This window comes from Pan troglodytes, chromosome 3, assembly GCF_028858775.2.
Source record: "Pan troglodytes isolate AG18354 chromosome 3, NHGRI_mPanTro3-v2.0_pri, whole genome shotgun sequence".
In the NCBI taxonomy this organism is placed as follows: domain Eukaryota; kingdom Metazoa; phylum Chordata; class Mammalia; order Primates; family Hominidae; genus Pan; species Pan troglodytes.
This window is the reverse complement of record NC_072401.2, coordinates 104450729-104474182: the sequence shown is the minus strand read 5'-3', so window position 1 is coordinate 104474182 and position 23454 is coordinate 104450729. Positions and strand designations below refer to the sequence as shown.

Genomic DNA, 23454 nt, shown 5'->3' with positions numbered 1-23454 from the left:
AAAGAAAAGCAGCGAGAAAGAATGATTTCTCAGTTTCTGTTTTGAGCAACTAGGTCGATGGTGGCTTCATTCTCTGAGATAGGAAATTATCCAGAGAAGGCATAACTTTGGTGGGGAAAGATCTTGAGTTTGTGCATATACTAACTTAAGATGCTTGTAAGACAAGTAGAGATATTCAATAAGTAATTAGATATACTAAATAGAATCTTGAGAGCTTTTCTAGTTCAAATTCCTCAGCATATTAGTTAGAATTGTAGCCATAATAGTAGAATAGATGTTGAGAAATGTATATAGAGTGAGAAGAGAATAGGGCATAGAGAAGAATTCTGAGGAAGCCCAATATTTAAAGGATGAATAGGGGAAAGAAACCACTAACAAAGACAAAGAAAGGACACCAGAGAGGTAAGGATGGTAGAGCAAATAACAAAATGATGTGAGAATTCAAAAGGGGAAAAACACATCCAGTTTATGTAGTGTGCATTGCAGGAAGCTTTATTTAGAATAATCAATGGATATTTACAAAGAGGTTCAGTGGGAAGATGTTCCAACCAAATAAAGGCATGGAGTGCAGTTAACAGTTTGACTGAAATGTAGGGTCAAAAGAAAGAACCAGAAAGAAAGCTGGTAAGACAGTTTGATTCCATGTGTAGCAAACCTTGGATTCTGGGTAAGTTTTTGGTAGCTTTGTCTATAGTTGAGAAAAACCATTGTGTTTGGTGCTAAGAGAAAGAAAAGAATATAAAACATGCCTGGAATGGTTTATGCTATGGTTTGACTGTTTATGTCTCTTCCAAAATTCATGCTGAAACTTAATCTCCAATGCAACAATATTAAGAGGTGAGGCCTTTAGGAAATGGTTAGGTCATGAGGGATCTGCCCTCATGAATGTATTATAAAAGTCCTTACAAGAGGCCTGGGGACAGCTAGCTAGGACTTTTTTGCCTTTACATGCCTTCCACCATGTGAGGACACAATGTTCATTCCCTTCAGAGAACACAATGTTCAAGGCACCCTTTTGGAAGCAGAGACCTCACCAGATACTGAACCTGACCGAACCTTAATCTTGGATTTCCCAGCCTCCAGAATTGTGAGAAAATAGGTTTCTGTTATTTATAGATTACTCAGTCTCAAGTATTTTGGCATAGCAGCAGGAATGGGCTAAGAAATTGTTACTAAGAAGTGGAGTGTTCCTATAACAAATGCCTATTATTGTAAAAGCAGCTTTGTAGCTAGTAGTGAATAAAAGCTAGAACAGTTGTGAAGTGCCTCCTAGAAAAAGTCTAGATTACCATGAACAGAGCATTAAGGGCAATTCTGATGAAGGTTCAGAAGACGAGGAGAGCTGTAGAAAGAGCCTTCATGTTCTTAGAGATTATCTAAGTTAATCATGATCAGAAGGCTGGTAGAAATGTGGAGAGTAAAGACCATTCTGATGAGTTCTTCAATGGAAATAAAGAATGTCTTACTAGAAACTGGAGGAAAGGTCATCCTTGTTATAAAGCAGCAAAGAACTTGGCTGAATTCCACCTGTGTCCTAATGCTTTGTGAAAGGCAGAACCTGTGAGCAATGAAATAGGATATTTAGGGGAAGAAATACCTAAATAAAATGCTGAGGGTGCTACATGCTTCTCTTGACTGTTTATGATACTGGACAAAAAGAGAAAAATTAATTCAAGATGGAATTTATAATCAAAAAGGAAGCAGAACTTAAAGAATTGGAAATTTTTCAGCCTAACCAGGTTGTAAAGACTGAGTTCAGGAGAGAATACCAAGAATATGGCCAAGTGCATGTTTGATAAGCAGATTAGTATGGATGGAAGGAAGCCAGATGTTATTCATCAAGTCAGTGGAGGAGTGGCCCTGAAGGTATTTCAGAGATCTTTGAGGCTACCACTCTTATCACAGGCTCAGAGTGCCAGGGCCTTCAGGGCAGAACAGTTTCAAGGGAGGGGCCCAGGGTGTCCATGGGACCTCAGGGCTTGCTGCCTAGGGCCACGTCAACTTTCTGCTCCACACATGTGGCTCAGCATTCCTTAGCCACACCAGCTGTGGCTCAAGCAGGCCCAGGTGCAGTGTCAGAGAGTATAAACAGTAAACCTTGGTGGTGCCCATGTGGTGCTAAGTCTGTAGTCATGGCTATCTCCGCATAGATTTCAAAGGAGGTCACAGAGAACCTTGGGGCCCAGGCACAGAACTGCCAGAGGTGTGAGGTCAGCACAGAGAGTCACCACTAGGGCAGTGCCTACAAGAGCTGTGGAGTCAGGGATACCACAGAGAGCCCCCATAAGAGCAATGCCTAGTGGAGCTATGGGGGCAGAGCCACCACCAAGACTGTAGGCCACTAGAGACACCAGTGTGCAATTCCTGCCTGGGAGAGCGACAGGCATGTGATGCCAACATGTGAGAACTGGTGCATGGTCTGCTCCCCCTAAAGCCATGCAGGCAAGGCTCCCAGGAGACATGGGGGCTCAACCCCTTCCCCATTGTATGCAGAAGGCAGGACATGGAGTCAAAGAAGATTATTCTCAAGTCTCAAGATTTAATGTTGTTTGCCTTGCTGGGTTTGGGACTTACTTGGAACTTATTACCCCTTTCTCCTTTTCTATTTCCTCCCTTTTGAAAAGGGAATATCTATCTTTCCTCTGTCTGTCCCACTATTGTATTTTAGAATGATATAACTTGCTTGATATCATAGGCTCACAGCTGGAGAGCAATTTGCCTCAGGATGAATCAAACCTTGAGTCTCACCCGTATCTGATTTAGATGAGACTCTGGACTCTGGACTTTTGAGTTGGTATCGGAAACAGTTAAGACTTTTGGAGCTACTGGGATGGAACAAGTGTGTTTTATATGTGAGAAAGACATGAATTTGTTGCGGGGGAAGGGGCAAAATGCTATGGTTTGAATGTTTGTGTCCCTCCAATTTCATGTTGAAACTTAATCCCCAATGCAACAGTATTAAGAGCTGGGGCCTTTAGGAGGTGACTAGGTCATGAGGGCTCTGCCCTCATAAATGGATTAATGCCCTTATAAAATAAGTGGAGGGAGCTAGCTAGCCCCTTTTCGCCCTTCTGTCTCTTCCAACATGTAAAGATACAGCATTTATTTCCTCCAGAAGATGCAGCATTCAAGGCACCATTTTGGAAGCAGAGATCTGAGCTTTTACCAGATGCCAAATCTGTCAGCACTTTGATCTTGGATTTTCCAGCCTCCAGAACTGTGACAAAATAAATTTTTGTTATTTATAAATTACCCAATCTTGAGGATTTTGTTAAAGCAACACAAATAGACTAAGACACTACTATGGTTTGAATGTTTGTCCCCTCCAAAACTCATGTTGATTGTAACAGTATCAAGAGGTGGGACCTTTAAGAGGTTATTAGGCCTTGAGGGCTGTGCCCACATGGGTGAGGTTAATTTCATTATAAAAGGACAAGTTCTGCCACCCATTTGCGTCCCTTACCCTTATACCTTCTGCCATGTGAGGAGGACATAGACTCCCTCCCCTCCAGAGAATGGAACAAGAAGGCCCTCACAAGATGCTGGTGCCTTGATCTTGAACTTCTCAGCCTCCAGAACTGTGAGAAAGAAATTTTTTTCATTATAAATTATCCAATCTGTGGTATTCTGTTACAGCGTACAAAATGACCTAAGACAGACACCGTGTCACTTTATTGTGGCAACAAGATATAGGCACCCGAAAACAGTTTAAAATCAAGGTACTATCTGACTAATGAGATCAAATCCTAAATACTATTAGGAATTTTAACAATGACAGTCAATTTGAATTATAGTAGTAGAAGTTTAGCCCAGATTTGTATTGTCCTGATTAAATAATAATACTAGGTAGTCATTATCTTAAAAAAAATACTGACCTAGTTTGAATGCTTTTTATAAAGAGTATTCTGTTATGCATGCCTGTAGGTCTCAAATTCATTTGTTCAGAAAGATGTATACTATGGTTGTTTATAATTGTGTTAATCTTTTATCTGACCTCAAGAAGAGTTCTTTGTTTGAAAGGCAGCAATAGTTCCAAAGATTCCAAAGCAATACATACAACTGTTGATGCATATGTTTTACCTAACATTAATTGAATAAGTATGTGTTAAATGCCTACTACATGTCAGCAATGCATAGTAGATAAGAGAATAGACTATATTTAAACACACTGGAATTGAAAATCCCAGCTTTGCCACTCTCAGTGGAAGGAAAAGAGCTGCAGTCTCATTTAGAATAATTTATACTGAATTCCATATACATTATGATTTTTAAAGGAAATTTCAGTTCTTATTTAGCCAATTATTAATGCTGTTGTCAAATTTAATTGGCATATCTTTCTTTAGAGGAGAGAGGTGAGGAATTATTTAAAAGTATTTAGCTGGGCTACAAAGTAAATCATCCACATTTAGAAGAGTACAAGTTGGCCATAAAGTTTTGCTGAATGATCTGTGATATGTAGTCACTAGATGTCACTGTTGCACAACATTGCTCCAAAAGCATAAACCCATAGTATTGTGTATGGACACACCAAGGAAAGACAAGTTGTTTATATTAAGTGATACATATGCACATACATGGTATTTAAGAAATGAAGTTCCCAAGAAGTACGTATTGCTATTCTTTCAGCCTATTTCTTGGTATGCCCCTCAGATAATAGAATCATAGACTTAAAACTGTTAAAGCCTGGCCAGGCGCAGTGGCTCACACCTGTAATCCCAGTACTTTGGGAGGCCAAGGTGGGCGGATCACGAGGTCAGGAGATCAAAACCATCCTGGCTAACACGGTGAAACCCGTCTCTACTAAAAATACAAAAAATTAGCCAGACGTGGTGGCATGCGCCCGTAGTCCCAGCTGCTCGGGAGGCTGAGGCAGGAGAATCGCTTGAACCCGGGAGGCGGAGGTTGCCATGAGTCGAGATTGCGCCACTGCGCTCCAGCCTGGGCTACAGAGCGAGACTCCGTCTCAAAAAAAAAAAAAAAAAAAAAAGAAAGAAAGAAACTGTTAAAGCCCTTAGATCATCTAAGATCCTCACTCCCTACGTCACTTTATAGGTTTGGAATCGAGCAGAGAGATGAAATGACAAGAAATTTACTCAATATGACGTATCAGGGTCAGGTGCGATGTCTCATGCCTGTAATCCCAGCACTTTGGAAGGCTGAGGCTGGCGGACCACTTGAGATCAGGAGTTTGAGACCATTCTGGCCACCATGGTGAAACCCCATCTCTTCCAAAAAATAAAAAAACTAGACGGACATAGTGACTCACGTCGGTAGTCCCAGCTACTCGGGAGGCGGAGGTTGCAGTGAACCCAGATCGCACCACTGCACTCCATCCTGGGCGGTGAGATTCTGTCAAAAAAAAAAGTAGCAAATGAAAAACAGAGAACTTAGATTGCCCAGTTCTTTTTACAATACCACACTGTGTCCATTATTAATATATAATCAAACAGACATTCTAAAAAACCAAGGTGAAAATGGAACTTCTAAATCCATCAAAATTTTTCACTATTTTGAAAGCAAAGCCTAGCAATATAACAGCAGTACAGACTTCTAATAAAAGTTTTAAATACCATAGCTTTTGCTATAAGTTGTACAAACATCTCACTTAATTCCCATAATAGCAAGATATGTATATATGTGTGTTTATGTATGTACTTATATCTACCTCATTCCGAAAAGGATTTTAAGAAGCTTATTGAAATAAGTAAAGCATAAAAATTTTTTAAACTGAGCTGATCATTTATATGTAAGACACTGGAATATAAACCAGTAAGAAGTCTTATTTTTGTTAGTACAAAAAGCAGGCCATAATTTCTAATAAACTTATCCAGTAAACTCATATTTGGGTGTCTGTCCTCAAATGTGATTCTGCTTTCCCTAGCTGTGAGTATGAAGAAAAACAGATAGTACTATGCCCAATAAAAGCTGATGAGATTTGGGAGGCCAAGGCAGGAGGATCACTTGAGCCCAGGAGTTCAAGACCAGCCTGGGCAACATAGGGAGACCCCATCCCTACAAAAAATTAACCAGACATGACATGTCTGTAGTCCCAGCTACTTGAGAGGCTGAGGTGGGAGGATCACTTGAGCTGGGGAGTTGGAGACTGCAGTGAGCCATGATCACACCACCGCACTCCAGCCTGGGTGACAGAGTGAGAACCCATCTCTCCAGAAAAAAAAAAAAAAAAAGATGACAAGAGATTGTAAATTACCCAAGATCATACAACCAGTATATTTCTGATTTCAAGGCTGTTATGCATTTATAGTGATGCCAAGATACTGTAGCATGAAATGTTTTTCCCTTTGTGTCATATCTGATTTCTTTCAGCAGTGTTTTGTAATTCTCATTGTAGAGATCCTTCACCTCCCTGGTTAGCTGTATTCCTAGGGTATTTTCTTTTTGTGGCTGTTGTATATGGAATCTTGTTCTTGATTTGGCTTACAGCTTGGACTTGTTGGTGTATAGAAATGCTACTGATTTTGGTACATTGATTTTGTATCCTGAAATTTTTCTGTAGTTTTTTATATCTAGGAGCTTTTGGGCAGAGACTATGGGGTTTTCTAGGTGTAGAATCATATCATCTACAGACAGAGATTGTTTGATTTCCTCTCTTCCTACTTGGATGCCTTTTCTTTCTTTCTCCTGCCTGATTGTTCTGGCTAGAACTTCCAGTATTACGTTGAATAGGAGTGTTGAAAGAGGGCATCCTCGACTTGCTCTGGTTTTCAAGGGTAATACTTCCAGCTTTTGCCTGTTCAGTGTGATGTTGGCTATGGGTTTGTCATAAATGACATTATTTTAAGATATATTCCTTCATGCCTATTTGTTGAAGGCTTTTAACATGAAGTTATGCTGAATTTTATTAAAAGCCATTTCTGTATCGAGATTATTATATGGTTTTGGGGTTTAGTTCTAATTATGTGATGAATCACAATTATTGGTACATATGTTGAACCAACTTTGCATGCCAGGGATAAAGTCTACTTGATCGTGATGGATTAGCTTTTTCATGTGCTGCTGAATTCCATTTGCTAGTATTTTGCTGAGGATTTTTGCATCAGTGTTCATCAAGGATATTGGCCTTTTTCTTTTTTATTGTGTCTCTGCCAGGTTTCGGTATCAGGATGATGCTATCCTCATAGAATGACTTGGGGAGTTCTTCCTCTTCAATTTTTTGGAATATTTTCAGTAGGAATGCTACCAGGTCTTCGTTATATATCTGGCAGAATTTGGCTGTGAATCATTCTGGTCCTGGGCTTTTTCTAGTTGGTAACCTTTTTATTACTGATTCAATTTCAGAATTCATTATTTGTCTGTTCAGGATTTTAATTTCTTCCTGGTTCAATCTTGGGAGGTTGTACGTTTCCAGAAATTTACCCATTTCTTGTAGTTGTTCTAATTTGTTTGCATAGAGGTGTTCATAATAGTCTGAGGATTTTTTGTATTTCTCTGGGGTAATGTCCCTTTGTCATTTCCAATTGTGTTTATTGGGATGTTCTCTCTTTTTTTCTTTGTTAGTCTAGCTGTGGTCTTATTTATTCTTTCAAATAATCTTATTTGTTTTTATTTATAATCTTATTTATTCTTTAAATAATCTTATTTATTCTTTCAAAAAACCAACTCCTGGATTCCTTGATCTTTTTGTATTGCTTGTCATGTCCCAATTTCATTCAGTTCAGGTGTAATTTTGGTTATTTCTTTTCTTCTGCTAACCTTGGGGTTGGTTTGCTCTTGTTTTTCTATTTCTTCTAGCCGTAAGGATAGGTTGTTAATTTGAGATCTTTCTAACTTTTATATGGGGGCATTTAGTGCTATAAACTTTTCTCTTAGCATGCTTTAGCCCTGTCTCAGAGATTCTGTTATATTGTATCTTTGTTCTCAATAGTTTCAAAGAATTTCTTAATTTCTGACTTAATTTTATTGTTTACCCAAAAGTCATTCAGGAACAGGTTGCTTAATTTCCATGTAACTCTATGGTTTTGAGAGTTCTTTTTAGTATTGATTTCTATTGTTACTGCACTGTGGTCTAAGAGTGTGGTTCAGTTTTTTAAAATTTGCTGAGAATTGTTTTATGGCTGATCATGTGGCCAATTTACAGTATGTGCCATGTGCAGATGAGAATAATGTATATTCTATTGTTTTGGGGTGGCAAGTTGTGTAAAAGTCTGTTAGGTTCATTGATCAAGTGTTGAGTGCAGGTCCCAAATATCTTTGTCAGTTTTCTGCCTCAGTGATCTGTCTAGTACTGTCAATGGGATGTTTAAACTTCCCACTGCTTGTATGTGGTTATCTAAGTTTCTTCATAGGTCTTTAAGAACTTATTTTATGAATCTGTTTGCTTCTGTGGTGGGTTCATATATATATTTAGGGTAGTTAGGTCTTCTTGTTGAACTGAACCCTTTACCATTATGTAATGTCCTTCTTTGTCATCTTTTTTCATCACTGTTTGTTTAAAGTCTGTTTTGTCTGAAATTAGAACAGTAACCCCTGCTTTTTTCTGTTTTTTTTTTTTTTAATTTTCTTGGTAGATTTTTCTCTATTCCTTTACTTTGAGCTTATAGTTATCATTGCATGTGAGATGAGTCTTTTTAAGACAGTATATTGTTGGGTCTTGCTTCTTTATCCAACTTGCCATTCTGTGCCTTTTAATTGGGGCATTTGGCTCATTTACATTCAAAGTTGATACTTTGATATATGCAAATTTAATTCTGTCATCATGTTGCTAGCTGTTTATTATGAAGATTTGATTGTGTAGTTTCTACTTTATAGTGTCAATGGTCTATGTATTTAAGTGTGTTTTTGTGGTGGCTGGTAACAGTCTTTAATTTCTATGTTTAGCACTCCCTTCAGGACCTCTTGTAAGGCACATCTGGTGGTAACAAATTCCCTTAGCATTTGTTTGTCTGAAAGGATCTTATTTCTCCTCTGCTTATGAAGCCTCTTTTAACTAGATAAGAAATTCTTGGTTGAAATTTCTTTTCTTTAAGAATGCTGAATATAGGCCCCTCAATCTTTCCTGGCTTGTAGAGTTTCTGCTGAAAGGTCCACTCTTAGCCTAATGGGGTTCCATTTGTAGATGACCTGCCTCTTTTCTCTAGCAGCCTTTAATGCTTTTTTCTTTCATTTCGACCTTGGAGAATCTGATTGCTTTGTGTTTTGGGGATGGTCATTGTGTATAGTATCTCACAGGGGTTCTCTGCATTTCTTGAATTTGAATATTGGCATCTCTAGCAAGATTGGGGAAATTTTCATGGATGATATCCTCAAATATGTTTTCCACATTACTTACTCTTTCTCCCTCTCTTTCTGGGACATAGATGAGTTGTAGATTTGTTCTCTTTACATAATCCCTTATTTCTCAGAGGTGTTTATTCTTTTTGTTCTTTTTTCTTTATTTTTGTCTGACAGTTGTTTCAAAGAAATGGTCTTCAAGCTCTGAGATTATTTCCTGAGCTTGGTCTATTCTGCTGTTAATACTCGTGGTTGTATTATGAAATTCTTGTAGTGAGTTTCTTAGTTCTATCAGATCAGTTTGGTTCTCTCTTAAATGGCCATTTCATTTTTAAGTTCCTATATCATTTTATTGTATTCCTTAGAATCCTTGCATTGGGGTTCAACTTTCTCCTGAATGTCAATGTTCATTTCTATCCATATTCTGAATTATATGTCTGTCATTTCAGCCTGGTTAAGAATCATTGCTGAGGAACAACTACAGTCATATGGAGGTAAGAAGATACTTGGGCTTCTTGAGTTGCCAGAGTTCTTGTGCTGGTTATTTCTCATCTGTGTGGGCTGATGTTCCTTCAACATTTAAGTTGTTGTCCTATAGATGGGGCTTTTTGCTTTTATCTTCTTTGATGCCCTTGGGGGTTTGGTTGTGGTATAAGGTGGGTTCAGTTGGCTGGCTTCATTTCTGGAAGATTTTAAGGGGTCAAGGCTCAGCTGAGCTCTCCTCGGCTGTGTGCTGTAGCTCTGGGGGGCTGAAACCAGGCCCCTAGCTCTGTTCTCTGGCCCCTCAAGGTTAGGAACCTGCTGTGCTGCAGGAGCCAAGGTATTCCTAGTCCACTGCCACAGTACTCCAATGGGGAATTACCCCCATTGGAGTGCTTCACTGGGGTAGTGGCAAGAGGATCTTTGCATGCTCACACATGCCAGCTGCCTCAGCAATGCAAAAGGGTGCATGTGTGTCAGCTGGGGAGGGGCATCAGTGGAAGTAGGGCAGCAGCATCCCTAGATTGAGGTGTTTCTAGAAATGTGCAACAATGAAGCAACAAAGGTATTTCAAGATAGTTTAAGATATTTATAACAGTATTTTGAGGATGATGGATCACAGGTATTGAATACAAAAACAGGTAAAGAAGGAAGAGGGCAAAAGTTTGAGTTACAGGGTTCATTACACTGCACATCCTGATGAAAGTGAAGAATAATTGGAGGGGATGAAGTGAATACAACTGAACAAGAGAACTGAAAGAAGATGAAGTAGTATTCAGAGATGTAGATGCTTGAAATCATGATTATCGATAATAGAGCATTTCAGATGATAGAAGGTTTTAGTGTGGTCTTTCCTTTATTAGAAAGGAAGTAAAGAACTGAAGAAACAAGATAGTAGATGAATTATCCAAGTGTGTAAGATGAAAAGATTACAAATATGGGGGTCAAGCACCAACATCTTTGGTGAATAATGGAAAGGGATCAAAATAAGGTAAGTAACAGTGAGTAGAAGGGGAGGAAGGTGGTATTGTCAAATTATGCAAGCTTTAAAAAAGCAAGGATTTTGTTTCTTTTTTATATAAGAAGTTTTAGAAATAGCAGTAGGGTGTCAGAAGGAATGTTAGTGAATAAAATGCTGTTATGTGAGAGGACTATAGGGGAAGCAGTGTCCTCCTTAAAGGAAGGGCTTTGTTTCATATAGGGCACAGAATTTGAGAGAATGCTTTGAAAAGAGGTTGAGAATATAATACAGTTTGATAATCATCTGGCAGAAGTTCCAGAGTGTTCAGTGAAAGCACTCGAGAGTTAAGGACCATGGAGAGGGCTGCTCAGAGGCAATGGAATAGCATTATTGGCATAATCCCCAAGGGTCTGAACAGCTTTGTAATTGATTTCCAATGGGCTATTTCTAAACCATTTTAGCCTTCTGTGACTTATTCATCCTTTATTTTCTATTTTTAAGTTTTTCTTAAGACTCTTTTTTACTTCCTAAAGAAGTTACTCGTACTAGTTCATTTTCTAAAATGGAAAAGTCAAAAAATTATATAGTTGTTTGATTTTTTTCTCTTTTCTTGGTAGATCATTTAATCTTTTATAGATTTAAGTTATTACAGCATTTTCTAAATGTTAGCCTATAAATTCTTATGAGAGCTTTAGTCTATGTCTTGCACAGAATACTTGTCACATTATAAGCAGTTTAGTTTTAAGAGTATGGGCTCTGGAGTCAGACTGCCTGATGGGCTCCGACTCCTTTATTTATAGTTATGTAACATTGAAGATGTTAATTCAGCTCTTCCAATATAGGAAAGTATGGACAGTAGAAATAAACCAAGTTAGGAAATGGTAAGGTATGCCTGATATGGTTTGGGCCTGTGTCCCCACCCAAATCTCATCTTGAATTGGAATCCCCACGTGTTGAGGGAGAGACCTGTAAGCCCACATGTTGAGGGAGAGAGGTGATTGGATCATAGAAGCAGTTTTCCCCATGCTGTCCTCAAGATAGTCAGTGAGTTCTCATGAGATCTGATAATTTTATAAGCATTTGGCCTGTTCCCTTCTTGCACTTCTCTCTTCTGCCACCATGTGAAGAAGGTCCGTGCTCCTCCTTTGCCTTCCACCATGATTGTAAGTTTTCTGTGGCCTCCCAAGCCATGCAGAACTGTGAGTCAGTTAAACCTCTTTTGTTTATAAATTACCCAATGTTGGGCAGTTCTTTATAGCAGTGTGAAAATGGGACTAATACAGAAAATTGGTACTGTGAAGAGTGGGGTACTGCTATAAAGATACTTGAAAATGTGGAAGTGACTTTGGAACTGGGTAACAGGTAGAGGTGGGAACAGTTTGGAGGGCTCAGAAGAATAGAGGAGTATGTGAGAAAGTTTGGAACTTCCTGGAGACTTGTTGAATGGTTTGGATCAAAACGCTGGATGGTGATATGGACACTGAATTTCAGGCTGAGGTGGTCTCAAATGGAGATGGGAGCTTATTGGAACTGGACCAAAGATCACTCTTCTATGCTTTAGCAAAGAGACTGCTGGCATTTTGCCCCTGCCCTAGAGGTCTGTGGAACTTCATACTCAAGAGAGATGATTTAGGGTATCTGGCAGGAGAAATTTCTAAGCAGCAAAGCGTTCAAGAGGTGACAGACCCTAAGAGTTTGCAAATTTTGTGGCCTGACCATGTAATAGAAAAGAAAAATCCATTTTTGGGGGAGAAGTTCAAGCTGCCTGCAGACATTTGCGTAAGTAATGAGGAGAATGGGGAAAATATCAGAGATCTTCATGGCAGCCCCTCCCATAACAGGTCTGGAAGCCTAGGAGGAGAAAGTGGTTTTGTGGGCCAGGCCAAGGGCCTTGCTGCTTTGTGCACTCTCAGGACTTGGTTCCCTGCATCCCAGCCATGGCTAACAGGGGCCAATGTACAGCTCAGGTTGTTGCTTCAAGAGGGTGAAACCCCAAGCCCTGGTGGCTTACACGTGGCGTTGGGCCCATGGGTGCACAGAGGTCAAGAATTGAGCTTTGCAAACCTCCACCTAGATTTCAGAAGATGTATGGAAATGACTGGATGCCCAGGCAGAAGTTTGGTACAGGGGTGGAGCCTCAAGAAGAACCTCTAGCTAGGGCAGTGTGGAAAGGAAATGTGGGGTTGGACTCCCTCACACAGGGTCCCCAATGGGGCACTACCTAGTGGAGCTGTGAGAAGAGGACCATCATTCTCCAGACACCAGAATGGTAGATCCATTGACAGCTTGCACCATGCCCCTGTAATGTCGGCAGACACTCAATGCCAGCTGTGAAAGCAGCCAGGCATGGGGCTATACCCTGCCAAGCCACAGAGGCAGAGCTGCCCTAGGCCATGGGAGTCTACCCTTTACATCAGCATGCCCTGGATGTGAGACATGGAGTCAAAGGAGATTATTTTGGAGCTTTAAGGTTTAATGACTGCCCCCACTGGATTTTAGACTTACGTGGGGCCCATAGCCCCTTTGTTTTGACCAATTTCTCCCATCTAGAACAGGAATATTTACCCAATGCCTGTACCCTCATTGTATCTTGGAAGTAACTAACTTGCTCTTGATTTTACAGAATCATAGGTGGAAGGAACTTGCCTTGTTTCAGATGAGACATTGGTCTGTGGACCTTTGAGTTAATGCTGGAATGAATTAAGACTTTGGGGGATTGTTGTGAAGGCATGATTGGTTTTGAAAACTTGCCTTGCCTCAGATGAGACTTTGGACTTGTACTTTTGAGTTAATGCTGGAATGAGTTAAGACTTTGGGGGACTGTTGGGAAGGCATGATTGATGTTGAAATGTATAAAGGACATGGGATTTGGGAGGGCAAGGGCAGAACAGTATGGTTTGGTTCTGTGTCTCCACCCAAATCTCATCTCATATTGTAATCTCCATGTGTAGAGGAAGAGACCTGTAATTTCCATGTGTCAAGGGAGGAAGGTGACTGGATCAAGGGGGCAGTTTCCCTCGTCCTATTCTCAAGACAGTGAATGCGTTCTCATGAGATCTGATGGTTTTATAAGCATCTGGCATTTTCCCCTGCTTGCACTTCTCTCTTCTGCCACCATGTGAAGACGGTCCTTGCTTCTCCTTCACCTTCCACTTGATTGTAAGTTTCCTGAAGCCTCCTCAGCCATGTTGAATTGTGAGTCAATTAAACCTCTTTCCTTTTTAAATTACTCAGTCTTGGGCAGTTCTTTATAGAAGAAGTGTGAAAACAGAATAATACAATGCCTGATATGGGAGGAATCAAGTGACACTGCCATAATTTATCAAGGAAATCATCTAGGGCAAAATCCCTAAAGGACTATACTTGAGGAACAAGGACAAATTGAAATAAAACTGAGCATTACAAAGCTATCAACTGAGCTCCATCTCTGATTTGGTTAAAGTGATTTTTTCACTCCCCCTACTCCACATGTTTCTTTCCAAAAGAAGTTATCATCTGGAGACTGTACAATTTGTACACAATGTCAAACTTTCAATAAAAATTGTGAACCATAGTATTAGACAATGTTATATGACCTTAAGCCAAGATAGAAAATTGAAAAGGGAAACAGACTCAAAAGGGATCCAGATTTTTGAGTTAAAGAGGTTACAATAACTACGATTATAAAAACTAAAAATATTAAAACTCTTAAAGGAAAATATAGAAGGAAAGCTTCATGATATTGGATTTGGCAGTTTACTTCTCGGCTATGATGCCAAAAGTACAGGCAACAAAAGGAAAAACAGATAAATTGGACTACATTAACATTTAAAACTTATGTGCAACAAAGGACACTATCAACAGAGTGACAAGGCAACTTACAGAAAATACTTGCATATTACTAATAAGATATTAATACCTACAGTATATAAAGAACTCCTACAACTCAGCAACAGAAAAAAACAAACATCCCAATTTTAAAATGGGCAAAGATGCTGGGTACAATAGCTCATGCCCATAATCCCAGCACTTTGAGGCTGGGAGTTTCAGACCAGCCTGGGCTACACAGCAAGACCCTGGCTGTACAAAAAAATAAATTGCTGGGTGTGGACGTGTGCACCAGTAGTCCTACCACTTGAGAGGCTGAGGCAGAGGATCCCTTGAGCCCAGGAGTTCAAGGCTGCACGATCTATGTTTGTGCCACTGCACTCCAGCCTGGGTGACATAATGAGACCTTGTCTCAAAAAAATAAGAATAAAAATGGACAAAGGACTTGAAGAGACATTTCTCCAAAAAAGATATATGCAAATAGTAAGCACATGAAAAGATACTCAACCTCATTAATCATTAGGGAAGTGGAAATGAAAACTACAGTAGATACCATTCACACCTATTGGGATGGCTATTACCAAAAAACAGAAAATAACAAGTGTTTGCTTGCATGTGGAGAAACTGGAATCATTGTGCATTGTTGATGTCAATATAAAATGATGTACCTGCTGTGAAAAAAAAAACCATATGATGATGGTTCCTCCAAAAATTAAACATAGAATTACCATATGATCCATCAATTCCATTTCCAGGTATATACCAAATAGAATTGAAATCAGGGATTCAAACAGATATTGGTACACCTATTTTCATAGCAGCATTATTCACAATAGCCAAAAGGTCTATCAGTAGATGAATGGATAAACAAAATGTGATATATACATATAAATGCATATTATTCAGCCTTTAAAAAGGAAGGAAATTCTGTACATGCTACAACATGCACAGAATTTTGAATAAATTTTAGATGAATTTTGAAGGCATGATAAGTGCAATAAGCAAGATAAAAAAGGGCAAATATTGTATGACTTGAATCATATAAAGTACCTGGAATATTCACATTCATAGAGACAGAAAGGAGAATGGTGGCTATCAGGGATTAGAGGAGGGGAGAATGGGAAGTTATTGTTTAATTAATACATACACAGTTTCAGGTCAAGATAATGAAAAAGTTCTGGAGATGGATGGTGGTGATGGTTGCTTAACAATGCAAATATACATAATGCCCCTGGAACTATATACTTTAAAGTGGTTAAAATGGTAAATTTTATGCATATTTTACCACAGGAAAATTGCTTAAAATAATTGTGATTAGTATCAGCCAAAGTAAAAAAGATATTATTATTATCAAAGGAGTCATAGCAAGAATGACAGTTAAATTTTTAACAGAAACTATGGGAGCCAGAATACAGTGGAACATCTTTAAAGTACTTAAAGAAAATAAACTCTAACCTATATCTAATAAGAATCACTTTCAAAAGTGAAGGTTAAGTATAGATATTTTTCAGGCAAAGAAATAAGGAATTTATCACCAACAGATCTATATTAAAACAAATTCTGAAGACAGACAATACCAAGGTTAGCAATGATTTAGAACAACTGTAACAGCAGGTTAAAGCCAGAAAAACAAAGAAAAAGGGAGAAAAATACATAAAATTTAGAGAGGAAGAAATAAAACTTATATTTGCTGACTGTGTATGTATGTACTTAGAAAATCCAAACAAATCTACAGACTATTAGAATTAAGTGAATTTATCGAGGCCTGATACAAAGTGAAATGAATGAAAATTATTCATATTTCTGTATGCCAGCAAGAAACAAATAATGAATTTTTAAAGTTATAATTTTTATAACCATCCAAAAAACATAAAATACCTAAAAATAAGCCTAATGAAAGACATACTGTTCTGTACATTGAAAACACAAAAAATTATTAAGATCAAGAAAATCTAAATAAATGGAGGAATATGCAGTGTTCAAAGATTGGAAGACTCAATATTGTTAAGATGTCAGTTCTCCCCAAATTAATCTATAGATTCAATGTAACTTCAGTCAAAATTCCAGCTGTGTGTGTGTAAATTGACAACTTGGTCCTAAAATGTATGTGGAAATACAAAGGATCAAAAAGTCAATCCAATTCTGAAGAACAACAAAAGTGGAGAATGTACAACAACACCAGATGTCAATATCTGTTATACTGGCTGGACACAATGGCTCATGCCTGTCAGCACTATGGGAGGCTGAGACAAAAGGATTGCTTGAGCTCAGGAGTTTGAGACCAGCCTGGGCAATATAGTGAGTCTTCGACTCTACTAAAAATTAAAAAAAAAAAAATTGCTGGACATGATGGCTTGTGGCTGTAGTCCCAGCTACTTAGGAGGCTGAGGTGGGAGGATCACTTGAGCCCAGGAGATTGAGGCTGTAGTGAGCTATTATTGTGTCACTGCACTCCAGCCTGGGTGACAGAGGAAGACCCTATCTCAGAAAAAAAAATACAAGCACTAGCATAATGTTAGCCTAAGGATAGACAAATGGGCCAGTGGAACAGGATAGAATATGAAAATAAATTCATATACCTGATTTACAAAAAAAAGTGGCATTGCAATACAATGTATAGAGGATGATATTTTTAATAAATTGTGCTGAGTCAATTAGATATTGATATGGGAAAAATAAACTTTGATCTCTTCCTCACATCCCATATATGAAATTCAATTCCAGATGGCTCATAGACCATAGACCTGTTGTTGTTCCTTTCCTATGTGAAAAGCAAAACAATAATGTTTGTGGAAGAATATATAGGAGAATAAACATTCTCCTACATGGGTTGGCAAAGATTTCTTAAACAATAAAAGCTCTAAGGATAAAGAAAGGAAATAGTAAATTGGGCCAAATTAAAGTATCTTTTAAAAAAGGTATTATCAGCATAAAAAAGCAAGACACAGAGTGGGAGATGATATTGGCTCTTTATATATCCAATAAAAGATTTACATTTTTAATACCTAAAAAGAACTCCAACATATCAATATGAAAATGGGATCCAGTACAACCAAAAAATGGACAAGAGATTTGAACACTTTACTAAAGAAGATATTCAAATGGCCAGTAAATATATGAAAAAATGCTCATTATAGAAATGCAATTTAAATTCATAACGCAATGTCACCACAACAGTTAAAAGAAAAAAAGAGACAATACTAAAGTTGACAAAGATCTGAGTAATATTAAAGAGTACTTCATTTAAATTCCAGCTCCCCACTTGCTAGTTATATGACCATATTGAAAGTTAAATTACTTAACTTTCCTGCATCCATAGTTTGAAAATCTATAAAATGGGGATAATAGTATTAAATACCTCATAGAGTTGTTGAGAGAATTGAGGAAGATGATTCATGTTAAGTGCTTAATATAGTTCAACTGGCATTAGCTATTATAATTTAATTATTATGATAACCAATAAACTAAGCATTATTATATATTTTTTCAGATAAGGAAATTGAGGCCAGTGGAGATAAATCACTTCCCACAGTTATGAAAAGATAAGAGAAGAGTTGAATACATTTCTTTCTCAACTCAAAGTCCTTGCATTTAGGCATACCACCTACCAATTCCACTCTTGGCAGATATATAAAGAGGGTATTGAGTGACTGCCAGTCACATATATTGCTTGACTCAGTATAAAGCTTCTCTTATAGCTATTAACCTGTGCATCTATTATTCAGACCCCTAACTTAGGTTTTGAAGTTCTAATGCATAGTCTGCTTGCCTGGGTTCCAAGCCCTGCTATCCTAATCATTATAGTTACATATCTTAAAATATGCTGCCTAGTCGCTTGATGTCTCCATTTGTATGATTCTTGGTGTTATGTTTGCCTGCTCCTTGTCCATCTGCTTACTTATGACTCACAGCTTCTCCTCATTTAGGACACAGTTCAAATGTCACCTTGATCTCTATAATATGATCCTCATTTATTTTCTGCAGTACTGAAAATGTTTTTTATAATCTTCCCCTTCCACCTAACAAGAGTATAAGATCCATGAGAACAGAAGCCTATATTTCTGTTTTATTTTGTTTTGATTGGCTGCTTTGCCTTCAGAGGCCAGAAGAGTAGACATTCAAAAATTATTAAGTGTGTAAATTAATTTTGTGTCCTCTCCTCAAAATTTATGTGCACTTCAGCTCAAACTTTTTAATGGCTCTAACTCCCAGCCTGTCTATTCAGAACATGACACAACTTAGGTGATTCACCTACCTCCCTTATTCTTACCAATTACCTCATAATCTAACAGCTTATGACAAGGTAGTCATTTGATATGGTTTGATTCTGTGTCCCCACCCAAATTTCACCTTGAATTGTAATAATCCCCATGTGTCAGGGGTGGAACAATGTGGAGGTAACTGGATCATGGTGGTGGTTTCCCCATGCTGTTCTCATGATAATGAGTGATCTGATGTGATCACGTCATGAGATCTGATGATTTTATAATTGTCTGGCATTTCCCCTGCTTTCACTCATTCTCTTTCCTGCTGCCTTGTGAAGAGCTGCCCTCTGCCATGATTGTAAGTTTCCTGAGGCCTCCCCAGCCATGTGGAACTGTGAGTCCATTAAACCTCTTTCCTTTATAAATTACCCAGTCTTGGGTATTTCTTTGTAGTAGCGTGAAAAAGGACTAATGTAAACTGGCACCACAGAGTGGGCTGCTGTTATAAAGATACCCAGAAATGTGGAAGCAACTTTGGAACTGGGTAACAAGCTGAGGTTGGAACAGGTTGGAGGGCTCAGAAGAGAGGAAGATGTGGGAAAGTGTGGAACTTCGTAGAGACTTGTTGAATGGCTTTGACCAAAATGCTGATGGTGATATGGACAATGAAGTGTAGGCTGAGGTGGTTTGAGATGGAGATGAGGAACTTGTTGGGAATTGGAGTAAAGGTCACTCTTGCTATGCTTTAGCAAAGAGACTGGTGGCATTTTGCCTCTGCCCCAGAGATCTGTAGAACTTTGAACTTGAGAGTGATAATTTAGGATATCTGGCAGAAGAAATTTCTAAGTGGCAAAGTGTTCAAGAGGAAGCAGAGCATAGAAGTTTGGAAAAATTGCAGCCTGATGATGCAATAGAAAAAAAAACATTTTCTGGGGAAGGGGGTAGAATTTCAAGCCTGCTGCAGAAATTTGCATAAGTAATGAGGAGTCAAATGTTAATCACCAAGACAATGGGGAAAATGTCTCCAGGGCATTTTCAGAGACCTTTGTGGCAGCCCCTCCCATCACAGGCCTGGAGACCTAGGAGGGAAAAATGGCTTTGTGGGCCAGGCCCAGGGTGACCCTGCTCTATGCAGCCTTGGGACATGGTGCCCTGCATCCCAGCTGCTTCAGCTCCAGCTATGTCTAAAGGAGGCCAGGTACAGCTCTGGCATTGCTTCAGAGGGTGCAAGCCCCAAGGCTTGGCAGCTTACACGTGGTGTTAGGCCGACAGGTGCACAGAACTCAGGAACTGAGCTTTGGGAACCTCCACCTAGATTTCAGAGGATATATAGAAATGCCTGGATATCCAGGCAGAAGTTTACTCCAGTGGCAGAGCCCTCATGGAGAACCTCTGCTAGGGCAATGCAAAGGGAAAATGTGGGGTTGGAGCCCCCACACAGAGTCCCCACTGGGGCACTACCTGGAGGAGCTGTGAGAAGAGGGCCACCATCCTCCAGACCCCAGAATGGTAGATCCACCAGCAGCTTGCACCATGTGCCTGGAAAAGCAGCAGACCCTCAATGCCAGCCTGTGAAAGCACCAGAGAGTGGGACTGTAACTCTGCAGAGCCACAGGGGCGGAGCTACCCAAGGCCATGGGAGCCCACCTCTTGCATCAGCGTGACCTAGATGTGCCACATGGAGTAAAAGGAGATCATTATGGAACTTTAAGGTTTACTGATTGCCCTATTGGATTTCGGACTTGCATGGGGTCTGTAGCCTCTTTGTTTTGGCCAATTTCTCCCAGTACCCCCATTGTACCTAGGAAGTAACCAACTTGCTTTCGATTTTATAGACTCATAGGCAGAAGCGACTTGCCTTGTCTCAGACAAGACTTTGGACTTAGGCTTTTGAGTTAATGCTGGAATTAGTTAAGACTTTGGGGGACTGTTGGAAAGGCATAATTGTGTTTTGAAGTGTGAGGACATGAGATTTGGGAGGGGCCAGGGGCAGAATGATATGGTTTGTCTCTGTCCCCACCCAAATCTCACCTTGAGTTATAATAATCCCCACATGTCATGGGTGGGACAAGGTATAGGTAATTGGATCTTGTGAGTTAGTCTCAGAAGATCTAATGGTTTTATAAGTGTCTGGCATTTCCCCTGCTTGCACTCATTCTCTCTTCTGCCACCCTGTGAAGAGGTCCCCTCCAGTATGATTTTAAGCTTCCTGTGGCCTCCCCAGCCATGTGGAACTGTGAGTCAATTCAACCTCTTTCCTTTATAAATTACCCAGACTCAGGTATCTCTTCATAGCTGCATGAAAATGGACTAATACATCATTCTAATGACAAGATAGTTATTTTGACAGTCACTTCAATCAAAATGGAACTACACTTTAAAGGAATTTAGATCTAAGTTTCTGATCAAAATTTTTAAAGGTTATTTTTTGCTTTAATAACGTTATAAATTCAGTTATGATTCTTTATAGGATTTTATGCAGTAATATTTTACTTCATTACGGTAAGACAATAGATGTAAAGCAGCTAGCATATGGTAGCTACTCAACTGTTAATGTTCCTTTTCGTTAACAATTTTCATTATTAAAATTGTTTTCCTTTTAGAAAAGTATAGATACTTGAAGCACTACAGGATATGGTAATAAGACTATCTAAAAATTAAAACTTGAAATCTTTAGTTTTGTTCTTAACAACAACTCAAAAATTGAGAGAAGATATTTTTAAGAAAAGTTACCCTACTTACATTTGAAGCTAGCAAAGATTACAGAGGAGGTAGAAACAACAGATACTTTAAAATAAAAGTTATAAGTAATTATTCTTTTATTAATCTATTTTATTCTTCTTCAAAATAAAACTTTATAGATATATTTAAATGTTGGACCTACAGATCCTTCAAATGGGCCACATAAAAAGATAGTATGTATCAGTAACTTATAGATGTAGGTATTGTAGTTGGTCATATTTCATTTAAAATTTTTCTGGAGTCTTTTATGTAAGAGCATGACAGAAGGTAGATTAAATCAACAGTGGATATTAACTCAAACACACCAGTTCAGTGCATAAAATAAATTTCTGCATTTTCTGATACATGATTCTATGATATGGGCCAGCATTATGAACTGTTGAGAAATGTTACATTTCTGTATGATAATGGTTTTTAAAACTTATGCATATGGCTTTGGTTAATAATGTTAAAGATGAATATTTGGATCTATGTTGACTATAAAGATATCTGACTTGACTGTGATACAACTTTAGAACAAAAAATCCTTTAAAAAATTAATCCCACTTAACCATGTTTGTTTTCATATGGATTTATAGTCTTGTTTCTTCTTTTAAAGTATTTTTCTTTTAAATCTTAGCATGCATACCACAGAATCAAAAAATGAACATTTGGAGGATGAAAACTTCCAAACATCTACAACTCCTCAGGTAAAAACTTAAAAGTATATTGTAATATATGATATAAAATCAACCTGATCTTAAAATTTATTCCTAAAGTTTACTTATTAGATAGGTTTCTTTTATATATCTGGTTAAAAATGAAAAGTGGTAAATTTTAAAATAGCTAGTTGTAATGGGTCCTAGGAAATGAGCAGAAATAATGAAACAAATGGAAAGGTGTGACTATAGAGCATTTTGGAGCTAAAGAGCACAGATTTTAGGAATAAGAAGAAATGTCGCTTATTATTTCTCACCACATTCAGGGAAAACTCAGTAACTTAAACTAACAGAGGTAAAGATAAGTCTAGATTAATTAAAACGTTGTGCTGTGTATTTTGAAGAGACCCAAGTTTTTTATTTTTATAGATATATAGAGCAAGTCATTAGACCTTTTGTTGATCTAGTTTTACTTAGTAATAATTGCTCATAATTAGAATTGTAAATTTCGTATTTTTTTAAAATAGAGATTTCTACAGTTCTTAAGGGTCAAAAAGTCATTTTTAAAAATATTTTAAATATTCACCATTGATTCTAATTATCTGTGAAGAAGTCATCTTAGTCTACATCAGTTTATTACAAATTCTAAAATAATAAAACTTAAAATAATATGGTTTTACTCTACATGACCTTTCACCCACCTTAATAAAAATTCACCATTGTGTCTTTATCCCTTTTATATAGTAACAGAATTTTCAGAAAAAGCCTCTATACCAGAACTCCAATAGGTTAATTATGATCAGATTTGAAGAACTTTGATCTTAAAGAGCTACATAATTCATTTTTAACCATCAGCTGCCTTGATATCTCTGTCTCCTTAGTCATTACATGTAAAATTCCCTTCCTCAATGTGTCCATGCACTCTAGCCTTTTTATTGTTTCCTGTGATGATAAGATGTTCCCTCTTTCACTCACTCAAAGTATTATCAAGTCACTCAAATTGCTGGCACACACACCCCCACACCCACCCACCCATGACAATCATAAGGCAAATTTGGAGATTTCTATTGCAGAGTTAACTCTACTCTGGTGTTTTGTTGTTGTTATCATTGTTTATGTTTTGTTTTTTACATTGGAAGAAGTTTCTCAATATTCTCACAAACCAAAGATTCCTTTTTTTCAAAATCAGCAGTTTCATAATCAGGCTACCATTAAAAGGCCTGGGAGATTAAGGTATACCCTTGCACTATTTAATATGTTATCTATAAATATTAGTGGAAGCATGCTTGAATTTCCGAAGGCTTGACCTATGTTTTTCTCATTTTTCTTTCAGTTATATAAATTTATCAAATGAGATGAATCCAAGTAAAATTATATTTCACCTCCTTTC

The 23454-nt window shown here is 38.2% G+C and overlaps 1 protein-coding gene across 2 annotated transcripts in view; it reads left to right on the top strand.

Moving 5' to 3' along the window:
• Positions 1-23454, top strand: part of SLC9B1 (solute carrier family 9 member B1) — a 116172-nt gene that overhangs the window by 5927 nt on the left and 86791 nt on the right. Inside the window, exons 2-3 of one of the 2 annotated variants that reach the window (XM_016950977.3) lie at positions 9681-9725; positions 22046-22115. In XM_016950977.3, coding sequence (XP_016806466.1) covers positions 22047-22115 — 69 coding nt within the window. In that variant the 5' untranslated portion in view covers positions 9681-9725; position 22046. 2 annotated transcript variants of the gene reach the window in all.